Raw genomic sequence first — 23,005 nt, 5'->3', positions numbered from 1 at the left:
TAATATCCTTATTTTCCACGGTTTTGAATTTTTAATGGTTTGGGAAAGGGGTGGGGGGTTGGATTTGGGCACATGCATAGTATTCCCAGAAGCACCTGTGCATACCAGACACATGCGCAGGATCAGTGATATGTAACACTAAAGTTGTAGCATGCAGTGAGATAACAGTGAAAAGTTTATACCTGCCAGTATGCAGCGCTGTTATTGAGTACAATTAAGTTGTTGCTAGTGATATGTGGTTGGGTAATTTGCTTTGTTGCAGCAGGTGACAGAGGAGTAATTAATTCTCACTCTGAGATTTTAGATGACTAAACATTTCTGCCTTCTGGGTTCTGACACTGTGTAGTCATTTACCAATATTTTGGAGGAACAAGCTCTCTCTGTCTTTAATGGTAGAAGAGAAGAGTGACCTAAATAAACTCCTGCCACATGGTCTTACATCCCTGAAGAAGACGGTAATCTAAATCCGTCTGGGTTGCACATGTTACCCACATCTTTAATAGTTACACACTTTTGTTCTTGAATAACATGGAACTCCCGTGGGGTATCAAAATTGTTCAACAAATATGAGAGTTCTATGAACTGAACTTCATACAAGGCCTCGAGCTTGAATTTTTAGTTGACTAGAACCAATGAATAATCCTCATTTTTATTTTTGAAGGGTAGCATAAATTGAACTATAAGGTAAAGTGCGGTTATCTTTCTTATTGTCCTGTCATGAACCTGTACCTCTTACATTTTAAACTAATTTTTAACAACTTGTTTAGTCTGTTCTGTGACTTCGGGTAATGCTGCAGTTAAGATGTTCCAGTTTGGTATGGAAACAAAATGGCAAGCAATGACACTACTGTTGCAAAGATGGATGTCACTGTAACATAAAATGTGTATGCTCTATGGCCCTAGGCAGTTACCAGGCATTAAATCTGCACATGGTTGCAGTTATGGTAGTGACATGTATGATATTTCACCAGGAGATCTATACACTAGACAACTGTGTAAGCTATAATTTTTGTATCCACAGTGATATGGTGTATAATACTAAAGCTCATCTTCGGATTGTTGAAATGTTGCTGCTTCATGCGGACTGGGGTGTGGAAAGGCCACTGTTTGCAGCTAGAACAACAAACCTTAGGAATTTTGAGATGGAAATTGATGTTGGTGAGTGTCCGTCATCTTTACAGGATGCTGAGTGGTACTGGGGGAACATAAGCAGGTGAGTTTGTCTGTATTATGGTAAAGAATCTCATCTTAAATTGTGGTTTTTGAGTCCATTCAGGACTGGAAATGGCTGAAGGGAAAATTTAATGGACATTATGACAGTAGATAAGAAGTTACTCTAGCCTGTGGGATAGGAAGTAATATAATTGCAGCTATGCCACTTCTTCTTTCTGAAAACTTGTTTTCCAGTTTATGATGCACAATTTTAGCCTCAGGATGGACTGACATGTTTGACTTTTGACGGCTGATAAGTTTCTTAATACATACAAGTTGTTTGCCAGTATGCATACTATACAAACCACTAATTATAGCACACTTCTGGACACTAATGAAGGCACATTCATACTATGATACATGCAGAAAGAAGACATATCCTGGCTAATCCACAAAAGTGGAAATGCGCTGAAGAAAGATTAGAGTATGGCTATCATTCTTGTATGTAAATAGATTAAAACTTGCTGCACCTATCAAAGATCTTGTTTTCATTGTTTTTCTGCCCTCTGTTGGGCCAGCCTTTGCCCACATTAGCAGGTTGCTGTCCTAACACAACATAAGTCAGTTGGCCTCCCTCCAAGGAATATTTCTGACTTATTTGAGCTGGCCAAGGATAACGTAGAGTTGATGACACTGGGTCCACGTAGTGTGTGTGCGCTAAGGTTTACATTGGGCAGACAGGTCATTTGACTGACCCCAGGGTGAAGGAACACTATCAGCATATCTCTCTGAATCATCTGGACAAGTAAGCTGTTGCATGGCAGGGCATCAATATGAGACATTTCACCCAGCTTCAGAAGATCAGTGTCTTGACTACCAGATCCATATAAGTTGACCATATCGCCCGGTAGACAACATAAATTGGAGGATAATATCTGCCTAAAGAAGCCATGGAAATGTCTTTATCTACTCCCTGAAAGAACTTAGGAAACTTGTCATGTTGGAGTAGATTCTAAAGTGCTCTGACGATGGTGTATAACACTTGGGATTACTGGGTTTTTGGGCTTTGTTCATTGTCCAGTATTCTAAATGACTGAAGAACACAACATTTGGGAAAATGGATCCGTTTCCATCTTGAGGTGGGTGGGAGGCTATTGAAATACATCTTAACAAGATTTATTTTTTTAACCACACTTTTTATACAAATATGTTTCTGGAAACTATCCATTGTTCTGTCTTTATCTCAAATCCCCTTCCTTTTTATTTAATGGTACTAATGTACCATCATCACAAACGTTTAGATCTTATTCACATTTTTTATGATGATTATTTTCCATGATGCACTTAAAATCCTACTTGCAAAGTTTTACTTGTTAAGAAAGAGAAACTTACGAGTTATTGGTCTCCAGACAAAAATATTTATTAGCATTTTTATGTGAGGGCTGTTCTTAAAGTAACCTCCAGTGAACTGTTAGGAAAACAAGCAACGAGGAGAACATTTTATTATGTGCAAAAAATACTTATGTACAAACTTCAATTACCTTTCAACATAGTTGCTGCCAGAATCGAGGAACTTGTCATATCAGCGAATAAGTTTCTGTATGCCTGTGTCAAAGAAGTCTGCTGCCTGTGAGCTCAGCCAAGTTTTCACACCTTCCATCAAATCTTTATTATTGTTGTAGCACTGTGATCCCAACCAGTTCTTCTGTTAGGTGAACAGGTGATAGTAGTTTGGGGTGAGATCAGAGCTGTGAGGAGGGTGGTCAAATAGCTCCCAGTTGAAATGCTTCAGCACAGCTTGAGTGCAAGCAGCTGTATGCAGATGCACATGGTCATGGAGGAGCACTGCAAGTACGCTAGATATCACCATTCCACGCCTTTTTTTCTGAATGGCCCGATGAAATATTTTTAATGTTTTGCAATACATTCTGATGTTATTGTGGTCCCTTGTTGCGTGAATTCCGCCATCAGAACTCCAGTTCTGTCCAAGAAAATAGTGTCCATATGCTTTCTGACAGGCAGACAACATTTTTTTCAACTCTTTTGGCTTGTTTGGTGACTGTGTATGTCAACTTCCTTGACTGCTCCTTTGGTTTCAACATTCATGAATGGAACCAAGTTTCATCACCTGTTACTCATGTGATGTGATTAAGAAATTCATCGCCATCTTAGTGGTATCACTCTAAAAAAAGTCAAACCGAGGCCATTTTCTGCACACCTATGAATATTTTCAGAACCCATCTTGTGCAAAACTTGTGATGATAACCTAGCCTAACTACAAGAATCCTGTAGAGAAGTGTGTGAAATTGATGGAAATTGACGCAGAAGTTCTGAAATTGTGAAGTGCCATCTTTCACAAATTTTTTGGTCAACACTTTGAACAGATCATCACTCAGTAAAGATGGCTGGCCGACCACGTTGCTCTTCATCGTGATCACGTGTCTTTGAACATTGTACACCATTGTCTTACAGTTCCTTCAGTCTTTACATTTTGGTTATAAACCATGCATAAATCATAATGGATATCTGCAGCACTCATGTTTTTAGCATGAAGAAACCAGATAACAGTGCAAATTTCACAGCTGGTGAGATTATCAACTACAGGACACATCATAACTCTGTAGAGACAAGAAAAACAATGGGTGACCAGTTGTGTGATGGTTTACAAGATGATGAGTCATGTGACTGCCTCACATGTGCGGGCTCTCCTCCACTTCTACCTTAGTTGCCTAAAATAAATGGAGGTTAATTTCCGAATAGTCCTCATATTCTCTTATAGATGGCAGTGAACAGGTGGAGGTTCTGAGGAGAATGAAGAATGCTTGCTTTTGGAATATATATTATGCATAGGTGTTCTTGAATTTTATCCTAGTTCATTCATATAACCTTGTGAACAAAGTTGCAATTGTACTACGAGTATTCTCTCTTAAAAGCCTGTTTATACTTGGAAATTTCAGAGAGGACGTCAATGAAAAGTTTATGGATACACCAGATGGAACTTTCTTGGTGCGAAATTCATCAAGTAAGAGTGGAGAATATACTTTGACTCTGCGAAAAGGGGGTTCTAACAAATTGATCAAGATCCTTCAGAGAAATGGGAAATATGGCTTCTCAGAGCCATTTAAATTTGATACAGTCACAGAGCTAATCCATCATTTTCGCACCACATCCTTGGCACAATACAACTCTGTGCTGGACATCAAATTGCTTTACCCAGTGTCAAGAAAAGAAAAGGTAAGAAATACTGAAAAAGAAGTAACAGGCCGTTAAGGCCCATAGGGTTGTGAGATGTCAAAGCTGCCACATTTTTTGTAGACACTCAGCTCACAAATGGCGACAAGGTTGTCAGCCTTACGCGCCAGCCACCCTTTACCACCCAGGAAGATTCCTGGGACTTATTTCTGCTAGAGGCTGAGTTGGCCCAGGCCATAGTGCAGCTGGAAGGATCAGGTAAATTGTAAAAAAATTAACCTCATCAGGACTCAAGCCCGTGACCGTGACATACTGGCTTGTAGCATACTGCCTCAACCAACTACACTACCATGTGCCCCCAAGAAATACTGAAACACTGTTAAAATATTTCTTTCAACTGATAGTGAATGCAAGACAGAAAGGCATGGTGCCGATTATTGGAAGAAAAGACAGTAAAATCTCTTTCTGAATTTCGTAATTTACACGCATAGTTTTAATCGCAATACTGTTCGTAAATGTTTTATAAAGGACTTTTAGCCAACTTCTTAACTAAAGGAACAGAGGTGATTCACAGGTTGGGGTGAAAGACAAGGATGATAATGATCTCACATTTGTCCATAGTGGTTCAGTACAGGTTCCCTGTTATCTTTCTCGTTCAATTTTAAAACACATACATAATGTATAAGATTGAAGGCTGCATGTTGTTTGAACTATTGGGAATCTGTTCTGTATGTTGTTACTCAAAAGCATTAACCCTGTGAAATATGAGAAAGGAAAGAGCACATATCAGAGGAGAAGTCCACAAAGACAAATATAATAACATCAAGCTATGCTCTTCTTCATTGAAATATTGTAATAACATCAAACTGTGGTCTTCTTCAGTGAAATATTGATAGGAAACTGTGCTGTTCACACTTGTGATGCCAGAGTAATTTGTTTTAATATCCCTACCAATTTACAAAGTATGGAATTTTTGTTCTAGAAACAGCAACTTCACTCCGTTTTAATACAGTTCTTGACATCCTGACCTACAGCCCATGATTTCCGAATTATATTTTAAGCAATAGACATAAATTAGTATTAATATGCATTATTTTCACCTTCTAGCAAAACAGTCAGAATTATTGGGTTTTTCGACCTTGTCCGTTGTCCGGTGTTCTAAAAACTAGAAAACACAGTGTTTTGAAATCTGGATCCGTTTCCACCCTCAAGTGAAGTGGGAGACACATAGTCTGTCAGGTCCCTTAGAAAGAGCTAAAGTCCAAAACCCCAGTAATTCTGAGTGTTATACATCACTGCTGGAACCCTTTAGAATCTGCTAGTATTATTGCTACTAAGAATAGCCTACATTTGTATATTTCCTTGCTTTGCACATTGGAATTAATAAATGACAGACATACTAAGTTTGGCGTACACATTTAGAAATGAATGAATTTGTACACTTAGAGATATGACTGGTATTTTTGACTCTTGGAACTGGGTATATAATTGTAGTTCAGTTCACAGCTTCTGTAAAACTTAAGAAATATGCTAAAAACAAATGGGTGACCAAAGTATTTGGATTTCATGTCAAAATATTGCAGATATTGAAAACTAATTTCCTCTTATTGCTCAGCAATAGAGAATGCTTAGAGACATAAGCACTGATTTGTAGAATGATTCAGGTTTATGGACTCTGACAGCTTTGAATATCATCCATATTCCCATCCTTGGCTCAGCATAAATTGATTGTTATATTATCCACTCAAACTGTGTTCATAAAGTAAGAAATAACAATGCAAATTATGCCATTTAATGTCACTTAATGGTTTTTAAGAGGAGAGTTCTAATTTTTCAGACTATTGGTATTCAAGCCTGTAAAAGCAACAGGACAGGAGAAGGAAATGTCACTCTCATCTACACTAATATTTTACTGCGTGTGGCACTTAGCCATTATGCTAGTTTTAATAACTGTGTTCCTTTTTTACCAATATTAAGCTTCACCGGCTTTATGAATGCATTTTATATTTTCCCATTGCTGTATTAACTTGTTATTCTTGTGAATAGGCCACTTACAGTTGTGTAAATCATTGATGCTATACTTTCTTCCTCAATGAAGTAACTTTTCTTGATATAAGTTCTGCAATGATTTCTTGTTTCTGCAGGGACATGAGACTGCCGCTTTAGGTGATACTGTGTCAGTTGCCAAGATGCTCATGAATGTCCACAAGGAATACACAGCTAAAGTAAACATATTTGAAGGTTATGCAGAAGATTTTTCCTGCACAAGTCGGGATGTGTGTTTAAAACGATATGCTTTGGAGGCCTTCCAGGTCGCTATGAAAATCTTTGAGAACCAAATTGTGTTACTGGAAAATTTTCAGAAGCATACACAAGCCAGTGAAATACAGAATACACATGACAACATTAACCTACTGAAGCATCACCTGAAGAGTGTGCAGGATGGCCAGAGACAGGTGGAAGATAAGCTGAAGCAACAGTTTGCATATTGCCACACTTTGGAACGAGAGATGCTCACCTTAAATGCAGACATAATCCATCTCTTCAGGCTTAAAGAGAAATATCAGCGGTGAGTTCATATAAATAAATTACTGATGCGCCTCACCACAGTTAATGTTAAATTCTCAGATAGTACAGATAAGTTATTCCATGTGTAATGGAGAGCTTTATTGTGTACAGAAGGATAGAGAGTTGTATTCTGAAATATATTACTGTGTATTTTTCAAAGTTGGCATGGATTTGATTGAGCTGGCTCATGATAGGGACCAGTGGAGGGCTCTTGTGAACATGGTAATGAACCTTTGGGTTCCATAAAATGCTGGGAAACTTTTGAGTAGCTGCAGATTTGGCTTCTCCTCAGGAAGGGCAAAAACAAGTGCCTGGTTTTGAGCAGAGATGCATCAGAATAAGGTAGTTATAATTACTGTTCCTACCAATACCTTTATCCAAATGAGATTATTAATTATTAATTTTTTGATACATATAACAGATCATAAGCAGTTCATATGCTGTATGTTTGAGCTATAATTTGATATCACCATCCATAGTTGATATAACTTTTTTTTGGTTTGTTGGTATTTAGGAGTTTTTGGATTACAGTATCACAGCACCAAATTTGAGAATTCTATGGTCTGGTTCTAAATGCACAGATATTAAAGTTTAATGAAAATTAATTTTATGATGCACCAGAGTTTTCTTATTCTGAAATTGGCAATGCCCAGAATAAATCATGAATAATATTTGTAGACTTATTTTCAGATACCAGTAGATAATTTTATTAATGGCCAATTTTTAACCTCCTTAATGGCAGGTAAATTGTTTTGATCCACAGGTGCTTAAAGCAGCGTGGAATAAGGCAGCAATGTATAACACAGTTTTTGATGGCTGAAGAATGTTCTGAAATGACCTTGGAAGACCTCCAGTCAGATGTGAAGGTAGAAGATATGCCACATCAGCATGAGGGAACTTGGCTTCTGAAGAACTGTACTCGTAAGAATGCAGAACACTTGCTGAGTGGGCAGCCCGATGGCACTTTTCTTGTCCGTCCAAGCCGAACTGGGCAGTATGCGTTGTCCATTGTGTAAGAGATTTTCTGTTTCTGAAACATCTGTTTAGTCTGGATTTCTTTTTTCCATATTATTTCAGTTTCTGCTTTACACCTATATTCATACCTTTGTACTTGTTCTCATCCTCCAGTCTATTCGTTTGGGTGTAGGACTTGGATCTCTGTGAAAGTCAGTCAAGGTTGCCACCTAACTCTGGGTTTTCTGAGATTTCTGGGGTGTCTTAATCAGTGTGGATTTATTTATTTCTTGACAGGAACAAACATGCAGTTGGGTTTTACTTGTTAAACCTGTTGACATGTTCAGCCCCTCAAGATAATGCTAAAGGGTCTTATATTTGAGTTGGATAATGAAGATGGCAAGGTTGCAGTGGTTTGCAGTGGTTCCAGCAGCAGCCCAGGAAGTTCATTGCAAGGGGGATTTATATACTGGTGTATCAGTGGGATGCCTCGCTTGGCACCCATGGACTATTTTTAACAGCCCCTTTGCCCAGGTCAATTCCCCAGACAGATTTTTTGAACAACCCTCACATGTCATCAAGATAGGTATAAAATTGCCATCAAGTATAACCATGCAGTCTGTAATGTTTTGGTTTCATTTGGCGATACAGTCAACTCTCGATTATCCGGGGGCGGATTAACCGGTTTGCGGCTTAACCGGGGCTTTTTTTTTAAGTTTATATGTTGTTTAATATTCATTCACTTTTGTTTCACATGGTGAGTTTAACACTATTTTCGCACTAGTGTGAACCGAGCTCTGCATTATTTCGTCCCGTTATGCGAACACAATGTTCTAGGGTGGGGGTGAAAGAATGCAAGAATTTTTGGAAAGTTTCAAGGACAAATACACCGCCCCAGGTTATTTAACGGTACCATCTCAGTGTGAGAGTGCATTGTGAAAGTAAGTATCAGTTTCTTAATATAGATCTTCAAGTGCGTTAGCAAAATGTCGGGGTTTAAAAGGAAGCGTGTTGTGTTAAGTATTCAACAGAAACTTGAAATTATCAATCAGCTGGAAAAAGGAGCTGTAGTTAAACAATTAGCAATGCAATACGGTATTGGAGAACAAACTGTTCGTGATTTGAAAAAACAAAAGAATGAGTTAATTTCCTTTGCTTCGTCTTCTAATTCAAGCGGAATGAAGAAGAGAAAAACCATGAAGAAATCAACATACGATGATCTCGACAAAGCGATGCTGACCTGGTTTAATCAACTAAGGGCACAGGGAACAACAATAACAGGACCAGTTTGTGCTAAACAAGCTAAATATTTTTTCGAAGCACTTGAACTAGAAGGGAGTTTTGACGCTTCTTCCGGTTGGCTAACACGTTTCAAGCAGCGTCATGGAATACGAGAAATCAGTATTCAAGGTGAGAAATTGTCAGGGGACTTGTCAGCATCAGATCAATTTTGCACCAATTTTGATAGTTTTGTGAAAAGTGAAAATCTGCTGCCAGAACAAATCTATAATGCCGATGAAACGGGTCTTTATTGGAAATGCTTGCCAACCAGAACATTGGCATTTCAAAATGAAAGACAGGCTCCAGGTCACAAATCCAGTAAGGAGAGATTGACAGTCTTGTGCTGTTCTAATGCATCAGGAACACACAAACTAATACCAGTAGTTATCGGCAAAGCGAAAAGACCACGCTCTTTTAAAGGAACAGTAGCTTCAAGTCTGCCTATCCATTATTTTAACCAGAAAGTAGCTTGGATGAATAGAGCGATATTTAAAGAATGGTTTGATTTTAAATTCGTGCCTCAAGTTCGTGACCATCTAAAATCCCAAGGCCTACCTGAGAAAGCTGTGCTCCTCATTGACAATGCGCCCTCACATCCTAACGAAAGTCTCCTGAGGTCAGATGATGGAAATATTTTTGTGAAATATTTTCCCGCTAATGTTACCGCACTTATCCAACCAATGGATCAAGGAGTTATCTCAAGTATGAAGAGAATCTACAGATCAAATTTGCTACAAAAGTACATCGATGAAGGCAATGATCTGACGTGTTTCTGGAAGTCCTTTTCAGTATTAGATGCCATATACGAGATTTCAACAGCGTGGGATACAGTAAAGCCATCTGTATTGAAAAATTCATGGAAGAAACTGATGCCTTTCATCACTAATGAAGATGACGAAATCCATGGATTCACTGGATTCAGTGAAAATGAGATAGCCATAAAATTGACAAAAGTGGCTAACCAAGTTCATGGTGGTGAAGAAGTCAACGAGGAAAATATAAGAGAGTGGTTTAACTGTGACTCGTGTGAACCGGGCTTCGAAATGTTAAGCAGTGACGAAATCGTAACTTCAATGGGGGTGCAGCCAGAAGAGCGGGAAGAAAGTGAGAATGAGGAAGAGGTGGACAGTGTTGCCAGTAAGAAAGTATCACATGGTGCTGCGCTTAATCATTTGGAATCCTTACTAGACTATCTTGAGAGTGAAGAGGACAGTTTATTAAGTGACAAGCTAATATTACGTAGGCTTCGTACGGATATCCGTAAAAAGGAAAATGCCGCGAAAAAGCAAAAGACAGTATTAAATTATTTTAAGTGTTAAGTGTGACCGTAAAAAGTGCTGGATGTTGTTGAACAGTGATTGAAATAACTAATTCATACTGAGTGTAATGTAAAGAAAGTATTAAATAGGCCATGAGATGACATAGAAATGAGGATGAATAAATTTAAATACAGGTAGGTCTATAGTATTATGAAGGTATTAAAAGGTAAAAGGTAAAGTTGTTCCTCTGCTCAACGAATTAAGCCCTACGCCATTAAGGCGTGTGGGGGAGTGGATGTATAGATCCAAATTTTCTTGACCTCGGCACTAGTTGGAGGTGAGTGGTCAGCTTCACGCCCCGGCCGCTTTACCCCCGGGGAAAGAGCCCCCGGTACCCATTGGATAGGAGGTTGGATGGACCCCAGAGCCGGTCTGGACGATTTGGAGAAGTTAAAATTCTTGACCCTACCGGGACTCGAACTCCGACCCTTCACAGTCGTCCAGCCCGTATAATAAAATTTGGCTTAACCGGGTTTTCGATTAACCGTGACTTCCATCCCCACCATTAGCCCGGATAATCGAGAGTTGACTGTATTCAGGGGCAGCTAGTGCTAAAGAAAAAAATTAAAAATATTGTTCTTGTGCTTAATTAAATAACCACTATACCATGAGGATGCATGGGGGAGTGGTGGTATGGCTACACCATTCTTGTCCTTGGTACTAGATGGAGGTGAGTGGTCAGCTTCTCACCCTTGCCGCTTTACCCTGGGGAAACAGCACCTGAAACCCATTAGATAGGGCCATAGGGCTGGTCTGGACGTGATGGAGAGGAGAAAAGTCTTGTCCTTGCAGGAGATTGGACCCTAGTTGTCCTGGCCATAGCCCAGTGCTACAGGAACTGAGTTATCCCAGCTTTCAGTACTAAAGGAAACTATATAATTTGCTAAATATATTTTAAAATACTTGCCATTAAAATTAAATATAATTGCAAATAATAAATGTAGTAAATACAATTTACTCTCTAATGATCGCCACCCTAGAGTATTATAAATTGTAGTGTAATCATGCTGACAGCAAGAACAGGAAGTTAGGAGACCAGTATGTTAGAGTTAAGAATTCATACAAACCTGCTGCCTCAGTTCTCAAGCTGTCACTGTCCACTACATGTTTTTACTGACATGAAAACTTCAGACAATTTCTTGAATTTGTAACACAGTTTCCAAATTTAGACCAGAATGGAATAGAAAATACACAAATACAGTGAAACCTCAGTAATTCGGAATTCACAATAAGTCAGACAACTGTTTTTTTTTTTGCACATCACAGCCTTGATGATAACATTGCTGTGATCAGGAAGCTGTAGTAAAAGAGGGGTACAAAAGAGGAACACAGACCAAAATATTTATTTATTTTTTTTATTGCTGGTGGGGTGGGACTAAGTCCCTTGTACTGTGGCCACTTCTGGCCTATTGTACCAGCCCCAGACGATAGGTGAGGGTGATTGTGGAGCAATTGGTGGAATGAAGATTGGCAGAGGAAACCGAAGCACTCGGAGAAAACCTGCCCCAGCGCCACTTTGTCCACCACAAATCCCACTTGACCAGACCTGGGATTGAACCCGGGCTGCCACAGTGGGAAGCCAGTGACTAACTGCTTGAGCTTTGCCCATAGACCAAAATAAGTTAATTTTTTAAACACAGTCTCAATAATACTAAATATGTAGGCTACCTAAAATGTTTTTAAGACTGAAGTCGAAACTTACATTTTTAAATTTTATGAAAAGTAAATTTATTTTATGATATGCAATCTAACCTTCAAAACAAAGGTTTAATGCCTAAAAAGACATATGGAGTCTATTTATAACTACCCTGAACATAGTTTTAGTAGCACTTTTTAGTTTGGACTTTTGCTAATTTTGACAAGGGTTCACGCCCAATTAGTCCAAATTAGTGAGGTCTTAACTGTATTTACATAAGTATAGGAGCACTGTTGCATTCTTCACATGTGTGTACTCACCAATAATATTTTTTTTGTCTAATGTCAGTCTGTCTTAAACCTCATTTAATATTGGCTTTTTATGTGATTCCAGTTGTAACGGTGTTGTGAACCACTGCATAATTTTTGAGACGGTGCACGGTTTTGGATTTGTTGAGTCTTACATCATATTTGAGTCACTCAAGTCTTTGGTGGTTCATTATGCTCAGAATTCACTGGAAGAGTATAATGACTTGCTTAGCACAACTCTTGCATATCCAGTGTATGGGACATCACAAAACCAACCTCTGTTGCTGTCAAAGGAGAAGGTGAGAGGAAAAGCAAAGTATGAGAAAAATAAACAGAAGCAAAATGATAAACAGGAGAGAGTACAAGACCTAGTAACACAGCAGGAGGAGAGTCACCAGGATTCAGATCGGGAGTCATGGCAACAAGAAAATCAAACACAAGTGAGTGGTGGGGGAGGTTATGTATTGGCCCACCCACGATGATGATGTTCCTCTTCTTTCCTCAATGTTGGACTGTTCACTGTGATAGAGATTGTTAATAGAAATACCTGTTGTACAAATAAAATTAGTTCCACCGATTTCTAACTTCGCGATCTGAAGAGAAAAGTGAAATGTTGAAAGTAACGTAAACCAGCGTTGATTGTTAGTTAAATTAAACTAAGTAGAAAAATGCCAGTCAAAAAACCTAAAGTGGGAACACATTTTTATTTGACCAAACATTGTTCTTGTTTTAATTAACCTCTTAGAATGTCACTTCTTTAATATAAATTTTATGAATTTTGGTCATTGCTATGTACATTTTCGACATTATGGCAGATGTAAGGTAACAAAGATTAATGGCAGAGTAGTGACATTATTGTAAAGATAATAACCATCATTAAAATCTTTGGAAAATAATGCGGTATTGTCATACAGTTGCCTCAGTGGTATGTAGATAAAGTATGTTAATTTCCATGTGGTTTAAAATGAGAATATAAAATGATCAATGGAAGGAACCATGAGAGGTCTGGATTTACTTTTATGTGTGTATATTAAATTTTTGTACATATTGTACTTTTCCTTTGTTTGAAAGATTAGCTCTGGCAGTAAATCTCTAGATTTTTTAAAGAAATATACAATTCCTGGAACATAAACGTTTTGATCTCTTTAATTTTGTTCATATTTGTTATATGTGTTTGTGTGTGTGTGTTTAATTTGAATGTTATGTGCTGCAGAATGCTAGCAAGTACAGTTGCACAGTTACATTACAAAATGAAATATATATATATACCCATAAAATTAAATGGAATGTAATGGAAGAGTGTAGTGAGCATTTACCATATATTTAGCTGAATAAATGGGCAGTATATATGTGTATACTGGCTGAATGCTAATTGCATGGTTCTCATTTAAATCAAGGGCACAGAACTGGATAAAGATGCAGTTTATTTGTGAGATATTTGATAACATCAATTGTATAGAACTCAAGATGACAGTCATGCATGTGAGTTCTGTAACTGTCCCATCAACACAGTAGTTTACAGGAGAACAAAAATTTGCCTGGTTGGTGTGTAATGCCAACTGTTGTTGATTTCTCTTCACTGTGACTGTAAGAGTAATTCTGCCTCTCTTTATCATTTACACATCTATTATGACTCTAGTTCCATATTGAAATACGTGTTTTAGTTTTGCCTCTACCTGAAAATCTAATTTGATGTCTTCTTTAATGACTGTGGTATCATGAACAACCAATAAATATTTCATAACTTGATTTTTCAAACTGATTTTCCAAATGTTAAAATGGTTCCTCAGTGGATCTTTGCAACACAAACTAAACTGTACAGGAAGAAGCTGTCTATCATAATTGTTCCAAGCATCAGCATCATTTCTGAAATCTTACTTATCAGCACGATACTCGCAGTAGTGATAGAGATTCCTTAATTACCAAGTGATAATATGTTAAGAATGTATAAAATATATGCCAAATGAGCATGTGAATCATGTCCAGGAAATTTTTAGAGGAGACATAAAGTGGCGTTCCCATAAGTGGCAAGTTGTTTAATTTAGAATTGATTGTGAAATGTATTGTAATCAACTATGGATTCTGACTAGCAATTTTGGAAGATGCTGTCATCATATGCCATCAAATAAGAGATCTTGCTTCCAAAATTAGAAGTAATACAATTTAACATAGTGGAAGTTACATATATATATATATATATATATATTTTCCCCCTCCCCCTTGGCACTACAGCCCCAGTGGGCCTAGGCCTACCTCCATGAACTCCGTTCACTTCGGTTTTTCTAGATCTTAATATTGTAGGACTCCTTGGGTGAGTGATCAGCTCGTCGCAAATAAAATTATTTAGAAACTACAAAAACAATATATACAAATAGATGTATGTTTCAAGATGAATCCAACTTATGAAACATTAAAAAGGAAACGTAACTGAACAGAAAATGTCTGTGCAGAGGCATTGCAACTAATGTCTCATATATGATTGATGGAGGGGGCACACAGTAGCATAGTTGCTTGAGGCACTATGCTACAACCTAAAAGTTCATGAGCTAAATTCCTGATGAGGTCATTGGATTTGTCAATTGACCTAATCCTTCCGGTCACACTGTGAACCTGGGGTTGACTCAGCCTCTATAAAAAATGAATACCAGGAATATTCCTAGGGGTAAAGGGTGGCCAGTGCATCCAAAGCCCAGCCCTTGGAAAAGGAGGATGATGGTGGTACACCTGGACCAGCTTGCACCTGAATGAGGGAACCACTTGGGGCAAGTGGCCTTAAGGAGGGAGCAGCTGGGGGAATAATCACCATGAAAACTCAGGTGCAGGGAAGGAAGGTTAGGCCGATAATAGACGTCACAAGCACAGCCCTCAGAAATGAATAAATGGTGGTACACGTGTAGGTAATTTTGACGGATAGCCTTGAGGAAGGAGCAGTGTGGCAAGTAGACCCATTGTTAGGCAATGAACATGAAACAAGCGGCTAGACAACTACCATTATTAGGCAACAGCTTGTAAACAGCATCAGAAGAATGGTGTTTTCTGTGTGGTCCGTGCTGAGATATTATATGCACGATAGTGAGTTAGGGGAGTTGAGTTGATTGGTTGATGATTGACTGAGTTAGTCAGTGTGTTAGGGAACTGCTGAGCTTGAGTCATTGTGAGCTGTTGCTGTGAGAAGCTGGTAGCCAAGGTTAAGATAGTGTGGAATCCCAGAGGCAAGGAAATGTCTGCCGTTGGAAGGCGCTACCTAGCATTGGCTAGCGAAGATGTGACTCTAGACACTAATGTATGTAAGCATGTGTGCGTGAGTGAGTGGGATGAGGCAGTCCGTTTGCACGTTGCCATTTAGTATGGCTGTTGAACCAACCCTGGTGATAAAGATAAATTTATGTATAATATATTTTAAATGATAAAGTGACAAGGGTAAACTTAAGTGCTTTGAGAAAGACCTGCTACAATGACCACCATAATTCTGACATGGACTTCACTGGGATGAAACCTGAACCTCTTTGGTAAGATGGCTTTGTCTAACTGCCTAAGCTGTTACAAAAACATTTTTAATTTGTAATATTAGTCCTTGTTCATGTCTCTTCACCTGCCTCTGCAGAGATCTCTTACGTATCGGATTGCATTTCAGCAAACCTAACATAATTGTGAAGTGCATGTCTGCAGATTTGCAACATGGGTAAAGTTTTAGAAGATTTTTGGGTTTTCACTTCTTTCAACATTGAACTTGATGGTAGGTATCAAATGAACGTTGGAACTACTCTGAAATGCCAATTTGCTGTCACTGTTACTGCTTAAGTTTACTTCATTCATTCATCAGTAATCTGTCAGACGACAGGTCCACAGTCTCTTCCAAAACAGTTCCTCCACTTAATGCGATCTTATGTTTTTGGAAAGACTATCCAGGAAAAATGATAATGTGGTAGTTTTTCCATTTGCTTTCCACATCGCAGTACAGCAGCCGTTCAAACCACTCTGGTCACACCTGTTGCTATACGAACTTGAACCATCTCGAGCATCATTTGTTCTGTGCTTCAAGTCGCTACTGATGACGCTGCTTCCGGCATCAGTTTTTGGTGTTTCTCTTCGTCTGATGCCTACCCTTTGACCTGTCCAGCAAGGGAGGCCCTGCCAGTAGCTACGCTGCCGCTGGTATAGCTCCCAGGGTCCTTAGCATACTCAAACCCCCTCACCAAGATAAGGCGGAGACACCAACGAGGGAAAAGTTTACTATCAAAACTCTAAAATGCCAGACTGATTTTGGTAGTTCAGGGACTTTAACTTCATATCTGAATGTTGTTGAATAGTGGTGATGCATGGTTATTATTTGAGAGCTTAGTACCATTAGTCGTGGCTGGTCTGGCAGGAGGACACACTTCAATAATCTCACCAAGCAAATTCAGACTCTTGATGTTGTCAGCAGGTCAGGAGCATATGCATATTATAACTTCTCAATTTCTCTTCAGTATGAACTCGGCTATGGAACAGCTACATAAGGCAACGTTATGTGCTAAGTACTTGTTGACTGTAATCCTGAAACCCTACTTCTGTATTAGGCAATCAGTTGCATTACTTCTTGTTTCAGAAATCTTCATGAAAGTTACACATTGAAATGTGTGTTCATGTGTGATACCTATTGAAAAGCAAGGAGATGATTTTGGCAAGCATATCTGCTGAGATTTCAGGTTCCTAGTTTGCTCTGTTCTGAAAAAAAAAACCTTCAGCATGTGAATGTGAATATTTTATAGAGACACCAGAAGTGCTTTCATAAGAATATGGAGAATTTCTGACACCTGCTGTGATCTGTGTGAGTTTTATTTGGATTTGTTGATATGTAGATTGCACTGCAGGCCTGAATGTGCACAATGACGTTGGCACATGGAGGGCATTCCTTCCACTGGACTGTTCAAATGATTTGTGGTAAGTTCTCTGATTATCACACCAAAGAAGGCAACCATTATGTTTCAGATCAGAGCTTTACGTTGAAGAAACGAGTTTGCGGAACCACTTGATCGTTTTTCAGTACTCGAACTGCTGTCTTGAAGCTTATATTTATATGTTAGGCAGTAGTCAGACAAAAGATAATCCTTTCTCTTCACTGACATTGATCATTTCTGTGTGAAAGTGGAATTACAATAGCCTGGACTTTTATCTGCTGTTAATTTTAGTAGTACTTTCATTACCGGATACAGGAATACCAATTTCATTCATTACTGTACCAAAGAAGTTTTCCAAATTCAGTAGACTGTTCTTTATGTCCTATTAGATGAATTATATCCCCCCATTTTCTACAGCTGTTACTTTTCTTCATTTGATATGGATGGAGGGGCTGGTAAATTATTACCCATTTCATATCAATAGCTCTTCCTTAATGTCTGAATAATATTTGTGTTTTGTTGTTCCATCAGTGATATTAATCTTTGCACACCATGAGCCAAGTAGGTCAGCTTTGGATACTGGTGATATATCTGCCACAGCCAGACAGTTTAGCATAGATCAATTAATACAGCAGTTCTGTCAATAGATGGCATCAAGCATAACACATTGATGTTTATGAGGAAAGAACATGCTTTCACATTAGCAATGCCTGTGGTCATTTGAAGAAGTGGTGTGGGTTTTCTAGGGCAGCTGCATAACCTCCCCAAGTACCTATGGCGTTTCTACCAGGTAGTTCTGTGTCAGGGGTTGGCAATCAGAGGATTAAGCTCCTGTTTGTTTTGTTGTAACATGAACACCTAAGATAATCCTGTGTTGGTAAATAGCAGCATTATAACATGTACCTGAAATATAATTTATTGAAGCCTGCATAGCATTGAAGGTGGGAAGGAATTCCTGAAAAATTTATTGTGGTATGTATTCTTACACGTGTATAATTTTAGGTTGGCACTGTTCAGACATTTTAAGGACTTGATGGCTGGTATGAATAGACTTCCTGCACCCAAATTTCTCATCAGATATGCTATAGTTAGTGCCTCATAACTTTAGCCACTGTTGTGGAGCATATGAAGCTGTATGCTTGCTGTAGTGATGTTCAGAGCTACTCCCAAGTGGAAAACATTAGCAATTACTTCCCTGGCCTCACTGTGAACTATTCCATGCAATTGTCCGTGTGCCATGATAGTGACATGAACACCGTGTAACACAGTCGCTATGACTGGTACCAACTAACAAGCAACACAATGTACTATACACCTTACCACACTCCAAGACTCTACATTCCAAACTGGTAGTACCCACGCTGACATAAGCTGATAAGACTGCTCCCCCAGCCCTGCAAGCGATGGTATGACCCCTCTACTGTGGCTAGAGTTCCGAGGAACTAACAGTAGTTATTACAGATTACTGTAATTACATATTTGAACCAGTTGGTTCCTGTGTTTACAGAAACCTTTTAATAAAGAACTTTGTTGTATATAGATGAAACTATAGATGCTGAAATGTATTCTGGTGAGGGGCAGATTCATGTCCATAATCCAGCATGCCATTTAAATAAATAATGACTTAGTGACATAGGGATAATGCCTTGGTATATGTAATGATGTCATGGCTGATTTGTAATGCGAACTGTATTATTAATATATGTTGGACAAAATATAAAATTGTTTTCCTTTTTCTGGTCTTAATAGATGTAGGTCACAATGCTCAGATTATGCTCATTCCAGATGAGAATATGTATAGAGAAGGCTGCAGAGGGAAACATTTTCAGAAATCATATACTTTCTATCTAATCCATCAGTGTCTTAGTCAGTCAGTGCAGTATTATTTGTAGCAAATGCTGTTCCAGCTTCCTGATCATTATTAACATATTTAGACCTGGCTGGAGTTCCCCAAATCCTAGCTAGTAATAGGGTACCGTTTCAGGGACAGGAATTTGTAACAGATTTGTAACAGTGTGTTGCTTACAATGCATAGAAGTGCCATTTGTAGTAGTATAATTTTTGGAAGTGCCTAAATGCCCAGTTTTGAAGTTTGAAGGATTATATGCTATCACTTATTGGAAAACACTTTTTACAAGTTTCATAGAATATTGGGTCCATTTTAATATGAGAGCCACATCTGAAACATGCATGTCTTAACCAACAATCCTTACTGAGTATTTTACTTTTACTCTGTGTAGGGGTTTCATATGCTCGATTTATTGTTGTGGATTTATATGCATTGTTCTGTTGACTGCTTGCTGATTTAGCAAGCTTGTGGTTTGACAGATTCTGTATCCAATGGCTTCAGCCTTGTATGGATGTGCTGGAATGTGTCATAAATACAATACAATACAATACAATACAATAAAAAACACAGCCAGTGTGTACTCATTGTTCAAGAGATGGGTTGGAAAGCAAAAGAGCACAGTATTATATGGTTAATTTTTATGTGAATGTTAGTATCATGATAAACACTGTTTTGTTGCTGATCACAGTATGCCCTTTAAAAACACAAGGATGCAGGATATCAGTGCAAACAAAATGCAGTATCTACATAATCAAATGCTTTTCGTTTATGATGCAAGGTGTCGAATAACAGCAATGAGATTTTTTCTCCTTTTTAAATATCTTGATGTTAATATCTGGTGGGTATCAGTTCTACAGCAACCAAACTGCATTCACAATTTGGAGTAAAAGCAATGATTGCTGTTTATAATTAAAGGGCAGTTAGCACTTTGGAACTTTTAAACTTTTGAGTATTTGTAACTATGATTTATTTCAACTGTCTTCCAGTGCATACACTCATCTATCTCACTCCTCTCTCTCGCACTACATAATAAGCACCTGAAGATGGCACTTTTGTGCCAAAACATGTAGTGCGAGAGAGAGGAGTGAGATAGATGAGTGTATGCACTGGAAGATGGTTGAAATAAATCATGGACTTAAATCAGTGCAACAGGACGCTAAAATATAACATTTGTAACTAGCTGTGAATTCCAGTTACTTATTGAATTTTGGACTGAGTCATTATTTGTTAAAACAAGAATTAACTATACAGAACTGTAAAGTTGGCTCTTCATGTCAATAAAAGTCTTTCTGGAGATGAATGTGTTAATTTCATACTGACAATTGGCAGATATACAGCTATACTCAGAAATCTCTGCAACAAATTTGTATTATATGACTATATTAATGGTGGTCAGACTAGCTGCATGTTGATTGCCATGCAGCATTAGATTGAATGGTTGCTATTGCAGATAATGTTGCAGTGAGGAGTATACTTGAACATATTTTTTTTATAGCAAAACTGCTGAGCATTGGTAGCAAAGGCAGTGCCCAACTCTTCTTGCTTAGAAAGTAACAGTTGAACTTTATGCGTGTCAAGGGGCTAAAACAAGATCAAAATGGATCTTACAGAATGAAGATGTAAGGAGGTGAATTGGATTTTATTAGTTCAAGATGGTGTTCATTGATAATCTTGCTTCATGGAAATGATGGAGATGAATAGTGGGATTCAATAGGAGAAAGTAATGGATAATTTCAACTGCTCAGGGAAAATATGTTACACAGTTTGTGAGATAGTTTTATTGTATTTCAGCATCCTGTTGCATTAATATGTTGTTTCGTCGGTATATATTTCCATCACAATGCAACACAAGATTCTTACAGTCAATTTAATCTTTATTCAGATCATGTTTTGGCCGTATACGGCCATCATCAGGTGTCCTCGTTATGCTAAACTATTCACTACACTGCTTGTCTCAATTTTAAAACAAAAATTGTGATTAAAATTCAATTGAACTAGGCCGCCTAATTAAATTTAGTAAAACCGCTTCAATCTCCTTATGGGATTTATTATCGTGATCTTTGGTGGTGTGGTGGTGTAGGTATGTTTTGTGTGCTTTGTTGATGTTGGTGTGTACATTGATTTCTTTTATATAAGTCTCTTCTGTTGTAGGCTTATTACCCCACTTGCATAATGCATTGTTGTTTTCTGTTTTGTGTATGCAGAAAGTAATGATATTTGATTCTGGTATTCAGTCTGTGTTCTAGAACTTACCTGCCTGGCATTTGAAATATACTAAATTCACTCTTTGGTCACTTGCTACAAAAATTGCTATTCTTATCTATTTAACTACTTAATAATTATGTGCAGTGGAACCTCCATTTGATGTTCCTCAATTTAAGGGTTTCTCTCCTCTGACATTTAATTTCAGTTGTGTCGAGTTAGAAACCTCATGTTACATTTCCTCCATTTAAGATTTTCCTCAGTTCCATGTTCAGAATTAGTATCCCTACCTGGATTTCTGGTGCACTGTATATGTCATGTTGATTCAACTGCTTTGTAGTTTACTTCCTGTGTCATTTAGTGATGCTTCTAATATTACACATTGGTGACTATGGAGTGAAAGAATTTTGTGTCATGAGTTGGGTGAGCTAGAATATGGAATCAGCCATGAATTATTTTAGGATAGTGAGTCAATTGCTGATGTTAGGGTGAGGATGAATATGGATTTTGAATCCAGTGGGATGAGAGAGAAAGGTTTTGGAAAATTTGCACCAGAATGGATGGTTATGGCTAGGTTTTGAATAAGGAACTTCAAATTCAACATCAAAATATTTGTTCATATATAAAGTCTTATGTTATCATATATAAATCATGTTTAGATGTTTTTATTTGTATGTACATGCTTTTATACAAGTATATGGACACATTTATTTAAAGATGGTCATGTACTTATTTTAATGTCAATAGAAACTTTCAGTAAACATGTATTATAAAGAATCTATTTCCTGGCTGTTACATACAAATTTATACCAGTTTTGTGAACATATAGAAAAATTATCTAGAAGTCTGGGAAGTTATGAAATTTATTATGTACAGGCAAGTTTCAGATATTTCATTTGCCTGTCACCATTAGGAAGCAAACTACTACCATTGATACAACTTCCTGTCATATTAAAAGCCTCTATGTTACATTATATTATGATGGAAGCTCCCTACATGTTGACATTTGACATTTTTATGCTGGTCACTGTGAAGACTGCTGTTTGTGGTATTTGGCACAGTGTGGTTTTCCGTTGAGGCAAGAAGTTCCTCCGAATCATTGGTACGTCTCTGCCACTCTACATGGGGTGACATTCAGGACACACTAATCTCCCTGTGTGTTAATGATTGTCCCAGTACATAAGTCTATATGTACATAACAGTACTTACGTGGGTTTAAAAAGCACTGATTGAAGGGACCCATTTCTACTTTTTTATAAATGGTTTTATATATTTAAGTCATATTCACTATTCCTTCGGCATGGTCTTAAAATAATCTCTGCGGAAGATTTCATTCATCAACCCTCCTATGTAAGTCCTAATCCAGACAGGAGGGATCATAGTCAGGAAATACTGTAACAGAAATATGTATAATTGTTTTAGGTACAATTGATGATGAAAAATTAAAAAGTATAAACTTGAGGCAGCCTCTTATGGCATGGTGTTCATGCCAAGTTTGATGAAAAAGTTAAAATCTTTGTATAGAATATATACACATTAACTACCTTAATGCTACATATTTTGGCATTATGCCATCATCAGGCAAAATTTTTCATACTTTAAATGTGAAAAGTAGGTAATTGAACATAGATTAGCAATTATTTGAGAACTGTTATTCCCTTTAA

General features: G+C 37.9%; 2 protein-coding genes across 3 annotated transcripts in view; one reads left to right on the top strand and one right to left on the bottom strand.

Moving 5' to 3' along the window:
* Positions 1–13,782, top strand: part of LOC111867061 (phosphatidylinositol 3-kinase regulatory subunit alpha) — a 156,012-nt gene extending 142,230 nt beyond the window's left edge. Inside the window, exons 8-12 of the mRNA XM_023856538.2 lie at positions 1,022–1,213; positions 4,110–4,386; positions 6,489–6,913; positions 7,676–7,924; positions 12,496–13,782. Of these exons, the coding sequence (XP_023712306.1) occupies positions 1,022–1,213; positions 4,110–4,386; positions 6,489–6,913; positions 7,676–7,924; positions 12,496–12,892 (1,540 nt within the window). The 3' untranslated portion in view covers positions 12,893–13,782. The remainder of the gene's footprint in view (positions 1–1,021; positions 1,214–4,109; positions 4,387–6,488; positions 6,914–7,675; positions 7,925–12,495) is intronic.
* A 6,455-nt stretch (positions 13,783–20,237) lies between these two features.
* LOC111867070 (hydroxysteroid dehydrogenase-like protein 1) overlaps positions 20,238–23,005 on the bottom strand; it is a 41,315-nt gene continuing 38,547 nt past the window's right edge. For both annotated transcript variants that reach the window (XM_023856552.2, XM_023856553.2), the window contains one exon: positions 20,238–22,733. In XM_023856552.2, the coding sequence (XP_023712320.1) occupies positions 22,629–22,733 (105 nt within the window). In that variant the 3' untranslated portion in view covers positions 20,238–22,628. The remainder of the gene's footprint in view (positions 22,734–23,005) is intronic.

The sequence above is a fragment of the Cryptotermes secundus genome, unplaced genomic scaffold (assembly GCF_002891405.2).
Source record: "Cryptotermes secundus unplaced genomic scaffold, Csec_1.0 scaffold176, whole genome shotgun sequence".
Taxonomy (NCBI): Eukaryota; Metazoa; Arthropoda; class Insecta; order Blattodea; family Kalotermitidae; genus Cryptotermes; species Cryptotermes secundus.
The sequence above is the reverse complement of the archived record's forward strand: the minus strand, read 5'-3'. Positions and strand labels throughout refer to the sequence as shown.